Below are 8847 nucleotides of genomic sequence, written 5' to 3'. Positions count from 1 at the left end.
TACCAATGTAAGTGTGCCTTGTCTCATTCACACATCACTACAAACCCGCGAGATACACATCAGCATTGTTACCACTTAACAGGCAGGGGAATTAAGCCCAAAACATGTTGTTCCTCTGCTCAAAACCCTGCAGTGACCGCACCTCACTGAGTACTAATGACGACCTCCTGGGCCCTCACAATCTGTTCCCACAGCCTTCGGGTTGCTGCTATGATGCGACACTTCCCTTCCTGCCTCAGGGCCTCTCCACCGCCAGTTCCTTCTTCTGCGCTGACGCTCCACCTTCCCCACTGAAGCTCCTCCCTGATGCTGAAGCTCCTCCCTCTGCACGGAAGCTCCTCCTCCACTGAAGCCCCACCTTCCACACTGAAGCCCCACCCCTCCGCTGAAGCCCCACCCTCTGCACTGAAGCTCCACCTTTCCCACTGAAGCTCCTCCCTCTGCACTGAAACGCCTCCCCTGCTCCGAAGTTCATATAGGAAGTGCTCATTAAGCACCTGTGGAATAAACAAACATAAATGGCCGCTCCTCGGATGGAAGGTTGGGCAATATACTTCTGTAGTGATACCATCTCGGAAACCCAAGGAGGGGTCGCTATGAGTCAGGTCCAACTCCACAGCACATAACAACACAACAAGAAGCTTGGTCAAGGTGACAGGGATTAGATTATTTACCCCAATGCCTCCACCTCCCAGGCCCTATGAACTCAAACCTTCCCTTCACCTCCTCTGCACCTGCCTCAGTGGCCCCCCTGCTGTCCCCCCTCCTCTCCCCACAGTCACTGTCACCTCAGGGCCGTCGCACCTGCTATTCCCACCGCCCAGAACAATTGACCCACACCTGTGTGTGACTGTTAATCCCCGTAATTCAGGTCTTTCCTCTGAGATAGCTAAAGTGGCCAATCATCAAAAGACTGACTGCCATCCAGTCGATTCCGACTCACAGCGCCCCTAGAGGACAGAGTGGAACTGCCCCACAGCATTTCCAAGCCGTCACTCTTTACGGAATGAGATTGCCACATCTTTCTACCACACAGCGGACAAGCACTTTAAGCAGTGTGCCCCCAGGCTTCTGAAGTAGCCACCCCCAAAAAATGAGGCTGTCTCAGAGAACCCAGTGAAGATCATCTGTCTTGTTTTCTGTTTACTTCTTAACTGTCTGCTCACCCAGACTGTGTTGTGGGCACTGAGGCCATGCTGTCAATTTCAGACTCACAGCAAGTCCATGTGACAGAGCAGGACTGCCCCCTGGGGCTCTGCAGGCCGTGATCTGCACAGGACAGATCGCCAGACGCTTCTACAGAACTCCTGGGTGGGTTCCAACTGCCCACCTGTCGGATAGCAATTGAGTGGTTAACCACTGTGCCACCACGAGGGCTCCTTCAATCAGGCTGCAAAACCCCACAAGAGCTAAGACCCTGTGCACGTCTCTCCTTCAAGCTGCTGCCCCTGACCCGAGTACAGAGACTGTTCAAAGAGGAACACGGATGGACGGGCAGAGGAGGTCACCCTGGTGGCCTCCCGAGACCAGGATGACGCGGTGACCCCTGGGCGGGCCGGTGCAGGTCAGGCCAAGAGCTGAGTGTGTCAGAGGGGGCAAGCTTCAGTGGGACCAACCGCGGGCGGGGTGGGAGGCGGGGCAGGAGCATCTCAGCGTGTCTACCTGAAAGGGAGAGGTGCGGGCGCCAGAACTGAACTCTAGGGGGGCTGCCTATGGCGGAAGGTGGGGGCTGAAAGGGGGACTTTCATCGGAGTTAAAGAGGTGCTCCAAGCAGGAGGGAAAAAAAGAGATTCTTGGCGCTGCTCTGAATTAAAATGATTCTCACACCATCACAGGGCATTCTGGGGGAGCCGGTGAGAGTTCGGGGGGCCGGCGAGTGTGCGGACACAGTAACAGGGGCAGGTTCTGCAGGAACGCTCTCGTGCAAAGCCCGCTGGAGACGATCCTACGGTGCACACTAGGGGGTTCCACTGGCAACGGCTTGCGCCGGAGGTCACGGCAGGGGGCACCCGGGGGCTGTCCTGCAGAAGCCGTGATGGGGGTCATGTGGAAGGCGCACCAGGGGGCCCTGGCAGCAGCTGACGGGAGCGCACGGATGAAAGCGTTTTGGCAGCTGTCCCTCAGGGAATGTTAACGGGGAGATGTCTGGAGTGGTCTCACGAGGGGCGGAATTGGGGGGCCCTCTGGCAGGGACCCGGCGGGAGAAATACTGCCTGGGGACGTTCCAGGGACCAGAGCGGGCCAGGGCGGGGCCCCCCGCCCCCGCTGCATCCGGGGCTGCGGGCCGCGCGCCCCGTCACTCACCGGCGCCGGGGTCTCCGCCGGGAGGAGGCCAAGTAGGCGGAGGAGGCGCCGCCGCTCCGGGGAGACCCGAGAGCCCGACCGGAAGTGCCGCCCCCTCCCCCTCCTCGGCAGCCCCGCGCCGCTCTCCTGCCTGCCCGCCCGGAAGCGGAAGTCGCGTCCGTCCCCGAGCGCCGGCGTGGAGGAGCGGAAAGAGGAGGCGGCGGCGGCGGCGGCGGCGGCAGCAGCGGCGGCGGCGAGGAGGGTGAAGTGCGCGTGCGCACTGGCTCGGGGACGCGAGCGAGGGAAAGCCTAGGTCGCTTCCGCTGGACGAGCTGAGCGAGGTGCGCTTGCGCTGTGTGCGCCCTCCGCTCAGGGCACCGCCCACACGCTCTGCACATTCGGTTAAGCCACACCCCTTGTATCACGTCTCACAGTTAAGCCCGCCCCCGACTCTGGACCACGCCTACATCAGAGTTTAATTATTATAAGTCCGCCCACTGCCTCAAAGCACATCCTCCTCGTCCCGTCCCCACTACATTCCTCTGTCCCTTTTCCCCCAAGTTCAGGCCCCTCCCCGCAAGAACGCCATTTTCTCCTCCTAAGCCCCACCTCTGACCCCTCCTCTTTCCCTTAAGCCCCGCCTCTCACGTGGCTTCCTTGGGGACACACCCTCTGCGTTTAAGCCCCACCCCTACGCCCTATAGCACTTAAGTCCCACCCCTTCCATAACTGTTGTGGCATAGTTCTGCGTCGTACCCTTATGTGGTTAGGTGCCTTCCACTCCGTTCCGCTCAGCGACCCCTTGTACAACTGAACGCAACACCGCGTGGTCCTATGCCAGCTTCACAGTCAGCGCTATGCTTGGGACCATTGTGGCAGCCAGTGTGTCAATCCAGCCCTGGAGGCGCAGACTCTACCGCTTTTTCTACTTTACCAGGGACTGGTCCCTCCTGATAATATGTTCAAAGTACATGAGACAGTCTCACCTCCATTGCTTCTAAGGAGCATTCTGGCAACCAGACCTGGTAGTCTGTGATATATTCAGTATTGTCCACCAATACCATAATTCAAAGGGAGCTCTGGTTGTGCAGTGCCTAAGGCATTTGCCTGCTAAGCAGAAGGCTGGCGGTTCAAATACAGCAGCCAGTCCTCGGGAGGAAGGTTGGGCAATCTACTTCTGTAGTGATACTGCCTCGGAAACCCAAGGAGGGGGTCACTGTGAGTCGGGTCTGACTTGATGGCATGTAACAACAACCATAATTCAAAGGCAACAACTCTTCTTATTCACTGTCCAGCTTTCACATGAATATGAGGCGATTGAAAATATCTTGGGTCAGGTGCATTTTAGTCCTCAAAGTAACATTTTTGCTTTTAACAATTTGAAGAGGTCTTTTGCAGATTTGCCCAATGCAATATGTTGTTTAATTTCCTGACTGTTTCTATGGCATTGATTGTGGATCCAAGCAAAATTAAATCCTTGACAACTTCCATCTTTTCTCCATTTACCATGATGTTACTGATTGGTCCAGTTGTGAAGATTTTTGTTTTACGTCTCAGCATAATCCATACTGAAAGCTATAGTCTTTGATCTTCATCAGTAAGTGTTTCAAGTCACCTTGCCTTTCAGCAAGCAAGATTGGGTCATGTGCGTATCACAGGCTGTTAATGCGACTTCCTCCAATCCTGGTGCTGTGTTCTTCTTCCTACAGTCCACTTCTCAGATTATTTGTTCCATATACAGATTAATGAAGGATGGTGAAAGGATACAACCCTGACGCACATCTGTCCTAATTTTAAACTTCACAGTGTTCCCTTGTTCTGTTTGAACGATGGCATCTTGGTCTATGTACACGTTCTTCATGAGCACAGTGAAGGTTCTGAAATTCCCATTCTTCGCTATGTTAGTCATAATTTGTCAAATGCCTTTGCATAGTCAGTAAACACAACGGAACATCTTTCCGGTGTTCCCTCCTTTCAGTCAAGATCCTTCTGACACCAGCAAGGATATCTTTCCTTTTACGTCCTCTTCAAGTCTGGCTAACCCGATGCCTTCCATCAGTGGCTCTCAGAGCATGTTGGGCAACCCGCAGCAACGCAGCAGCATTGCCTGGCAACCTGTGAAAATGCTAATTCTTTGGCCCCTCCCCCAGGCCTACTGACTTAGAAGGCGGGGGAGCGTGTCTAGCGGTGGGTGTTTTTACACACCCTTCAGGTGACCCGGGAGCACCGTTGATCACACTTTACACTAGATGTTTCACCCCCACTCACCCAACCCCAAGCAGCAAGCCTTGGTCTTATCAGCCCCTCCCCTTCTCTCAGGGACCCTCCTTTAAAGAACTCGGACCTCCTCCCCTCCCCATAGCTGAATAACCGCCAGGATACAACCCCTTGGGCCCCTCCTAACCGTTAAGTCCCACCTCTTCTAAAATCTCTCAACCCTGCAATCTCTCCTTGAAGCCCTGCCCGGCACATAAACTTTACCCTTTAGGCGATCTAACCAAAAAACAATGAAAGAAACAGTGCAGTTGAGTCCCTTCCGACTTTTAGTGGCTCTAAGGTAGCATAGTGGCTAACACACTTGCCTGCTAACCAGACAGCTGGCGGTTCAAACCCACCAGCCACTCCTCGGAAGGAAGGTTGGGCAATCCTACTTCCGTAGTGATACTGCCTCGGAAACCCAAGGAGGGGTCGCTATGAGTCGGGGCCGACTCCACGGCACATAACAACAACAACAACAATAGGCAGCACAGAACTTTGCCGGAGGGTTTTCGGGGCTGCAAGCGTTAGGGTCGTGGACTGCCACATCTTTCTCCCGCTGCGCAGCTGGAGGATTTGAACTGACCACCTTTCCCTTTGCAGCTGAGTGCTTCACCGCTGCGCCACCTCGGCTCCTTAATCCGTCTGTCCTGCCCCTTTCCTCCCCTCCCACCTCTAAACGCTCTAAGCCCCACCCCAGTTACCAGCGTTTTCTCTAAGCCCCGCCCATCATTTTCACCTTCCTGCCCAATAAGCTTCGCCCCTGTCTCAGCCCCACCTCCTGCTTCCTTAGTCCCGCCCTTCCTCCCAGCCACACCCTTGTGTTCCTCTCACTGCCCACCAGTCGATTGGGACTCATAGCGACCCTCCTTGGGTATCCAAGGCAGTGTCACTATGGAAGTAGATTGCCCCATCTTCCTTCCCAGGAGTGGCTGGTCTGTAAATCCTGTCCAAGTTGTTTGTCCCACCGGAATCCAGTGGGTCCCCAGGACTAGGAAACTGGGACCAGGTGGCGGCTGCAGTTTCCGGGAGTGTGGCTGGAGTGGCGGAAGCTTGGTTTAGCAGGGCAGGCTTCGAATGCATAGTCGCTGGGAGCGCTTTGGGATGTGAGGGCCATAGTGGGCGCACAGGTCTGCCCCGAGCCACTCTGGCGTTGCATTAATGAGGCACGTGGAGGGGGTCTGGCGGACTCCACGCACTAGCTTCCGGGTGGCTTCCACGTGGAGGGGCGTTGGCGAGGCGAAGGGACAGCACGCCCCCGCTCGGGCACTAAGCACACACAGGAAGCCAACGGGCAGAGATTTATTTTGGCGACCCCTGCCTCCAGGGGCCCGTCAGTCTGGGGGAGCAAGGCCCAAGGCAGCAGGACCCGGAAGTGTAGGTCCTCACCCTCCCCCGACGGGAAGACCACCGGAAATGAAGGTGTCCCGGCCCCCCGGCCCAGCTCCAGCACCGGCTCTAAACTTGGCCTGGGGTGGGGTGGCCAGGGCCGTGGGTCAGGCGGGCTCTCTCTCCTCCGGCCCCTCCTCGTTCGCCTCCGGTGTGGCCGGGATGCCCCGGTCGTCCCACGGAGGCTCAGGCCCGGGGTCCGGGGGACACAGGGCTTCCCCCAGGGCGTCGGGGTGCTTCCGCTTGGCATGGCGCCGCAGTGTGTTGGCCTCGGTGAAGCGCAGCCGGCAGACGGGGCACTGGTAGGGGCGCTCCCCCGAGTGCACGCGCTGGTGGTGCGCCAGCTCGCCCGCCTCGCGGAAGCGCCGGGGGCAGAGCGGGCAGCGGAAGGGCCGCAGGCCCGCATGGATGTTGCAGTGGCGCCGCAGGTGGCTGGAGCGCTTGAAGGTCTTGCCGCAATCCTTGCACTCGTGGGGCTTCAGCTCCGAGTGGGAGATGCTGTGGCGCTGCAGGTCGGACAGGTAAGGGAAGGCGCGCAGGCAGACGGCGCAAAAGTGCGGGGCCTTCTTGGCGCCCGTGCCCTCGGGCCCACGCGCTGCCGCCGTCCCCTCAGACACGGTGTAGGGCACGCCCTGGTCATCGATCAGCAAGAGGTCGCTGCCTCCGCCACTGCCGGCCGGCGACGACAGGCCCTGGGGTAGCAGGGCCTCCTGCCCGGACCTGGAGGGTCGGCCCCGCTTCCGAGGGAGGGAGGCGGCCTTGAGCTTCGGCTGCGACGAGGCGCCCCCCGCAGGACGGCGGCCGCGGCGGCCGGCGGGAACCGGAGGAGAGAAGGCCAGAGGTCTGTCTTCCTCCTTAGGCAAAGGCGAAGGCAACGGGTCTGGCCTGGGGGTGTCCATTGAGCAGTGGGGGGCTTGGGTCTGGGCACCGGAGCCGGGCTAGGAGGAGAGAGGGGGCAGCGTCAGTGCGGGTAGGGTCTGGGGCGCCCCTGTGTGCCCCAACACCTTGCCCATCCCGGGATCCGGTCTCTTGACTTAGGCTCAGAGGCCATCTCACGCACATGCACAAGTCTAGCCGTGCTGTAGGCAAAAGATGGAAATTATGGTGCACCAGCTTAGACAGCCCCCGAATGCTTTCAGAAGCGTTCTTGCCCCCTTTCCTGGGGGCAGAAGTGGGGAGGGGCTCCAGGAGTGGAAGAAGGCCGTTCCTCCAGGTGACGCTTGACCCCGAGCCGTCAGTGAGGAAATGCATCTGACCGCAAGAGTCTGGGCTCTAGAGTCAAACATCTTGAGTTCAAGTCCTGGGTCCGTCACTCTCTCTGTGTTCTTGGGCAAGCTGTTCCCTGCCTCAGTTAAGCCTGTGCGAAATGAGATCACCGCCCTGTCTACTCACACAAGACGTGATCTGCGGAGCTGTTGTTTCTGGGTGTTGCTGACTCGATTTTTGATCGCTGTGACCCTCTGTCACAGAGAGAAGTGCCCCCCACGGTTTCCTAGGCCGTAGCATTTGTGGGAGGCGCCCCAGTGCTACAGTGGTTACCAGCCACTCCGTGGGAGACAGACGTGGCAGCCGGCCCCCGTAAAGATTGCCACCTTGAAAACCTTTTGTCCTTCAGGGTGGCTATGAATCGAAATGGACTGGATGGCAAAGCGTGACTCTCAAGGAGTTGACCAACAGTCCTTTACCCTTTGGAACCGCTGATGGGCTGGAATTGCCAACCTTCCGGCTAGCAGCTGAGCTTTAACTGTTGCACCACCAAGACGCCTTGATAGGAGGGGAGGGAGGACGCTTAACGTGGTCAGTCCACAAGAATCATGTAGGAGACATGCTTTCCTCTGGTCATGATAGCAGCTCTGGTGGCACAGTGGTTGAGGCATTCAGTTGCTAACCAGGTCAGCGGTTCGAACCCACCAGCGCTCTGCAGGAGAGAGATGAGGCAGTCTCGTTCTGCAAAGATTCACAGCCTTGGAGACCCTATGGGGCAGTTCTACTCTGTCTTACAGAGTCCCTAGGAGTCAGAAGCGACTCAATGGCAATGGGTTTTGGTTTGAGATCATAATGAGCAGCTAAACCTCGAACCAACTGTTGGAATAAGGGCACATCACACCCGTTTTGGCAACAGGAAAACTGAAGCGTGGGAAAGTCAGGGCAATTGCCCAAGTTCTCCACCAATAACTGGCAGGGCCAGATCTTGCTGACTCCAGTGGTCTGGGGAGTGAAAAGGAACGGGCCCAAGGAGACAACAGGATATTGTAAGGTTCCTCTGTCCCAGTGTGAATCCAGCTCTGCCACGAACGAGCCAGCGACTCTGAAGGTCATGGATTGAGTTTCCTCGGCTGTAAAATGGGTGTATTTCACAGAGTAGCTCGAAAAGCAAGTGCGTTAAGGGGCATGCGTGCCACGCAGCAAGTACTCAGTATACCGTCACCACCACCACCACCACCGTCACCGTCATACCATCATCATCATCGTCCTCACGGCAATATGATTAGTCCCAGGGCCCACTGAGCGCCCGGGTCTGTGAGAGTACAGAATGAAAAAGCGGTGGGGAGATGGGGCTGGATTTATAGGCAAGGTATACACTTGAGAGCATGGGGTTAAAAAAACAACCAGGTGCAGTTAGGCGGAGGAGCTGCTGGGGTCACCTGCACCCCCTTTTAACGTACGCTGAGGTCCCCCGCGGGGCAACCACTTTTCCATGATGCCCGGCTTCGCTCCGGTGGGGAGGCCTGGAATAGAACCCGGGTCTCTGGAACCGAGGGAGTGAGAATGACCCCCTCGACGCTCCCCTCCGGCCCCCCTACCCCAGCCCAGGCGCGCGCCCGCTGGCCCCAGCGGCAAGGCCCGTGCGCGCGGGGCGGGCCCTGCGGGGGCGGTGGCCAATGAGCGGCGCCCGGACAACGGAGAGCGAGGGTGCCA

At 57.8% G+C, this 8847-nt stretch overlaps 1 protein-coding gene across 1 annotated transcript; it reads right to left on the bottom strand.

Moving 5' to 3' along the window:
• Nucleotides 1-6035: 6035 nt before the first annotated feature.
• ZNF524 (zinc finger protein 524) lies at nucleotides 6036-6827 on the bottom strand. Its single transcript, XM_007957303.1, has one exon. The coding sequence runs from the start codon at nucleotides 6825-6827 to the stop codon at nucleotides 6036-6038; it is 792 nt and encodes a 263-aa protein (XP_007955494.1).
• Between the last annotated feature and the right edge of the window lie 2020 nt (nucleotides 6828-8847).

This window comes from Orycteropus afer, unplaced genomic scaffold (genome assembly GCF_000298275.1).
Source record: "Orycteropus afer afer isolate SDZICR_OR568_19922 unplaced genomic scaffold, OryAfe1.0 scaffold00726, whole genome shotgun sequence".
Taxonomy (NCBI): Eukaryota; Metazoa; Chordata; class Mammalia; order Tubulidentata; family Orycteropodidae; genus Orycteropus; species Orycteropus afer.
The sequence above is the reverse complement of the archived record's forward strand: the minus strand, read 5'-3'. Positions and strand labels throughout refer to the sequence as shown.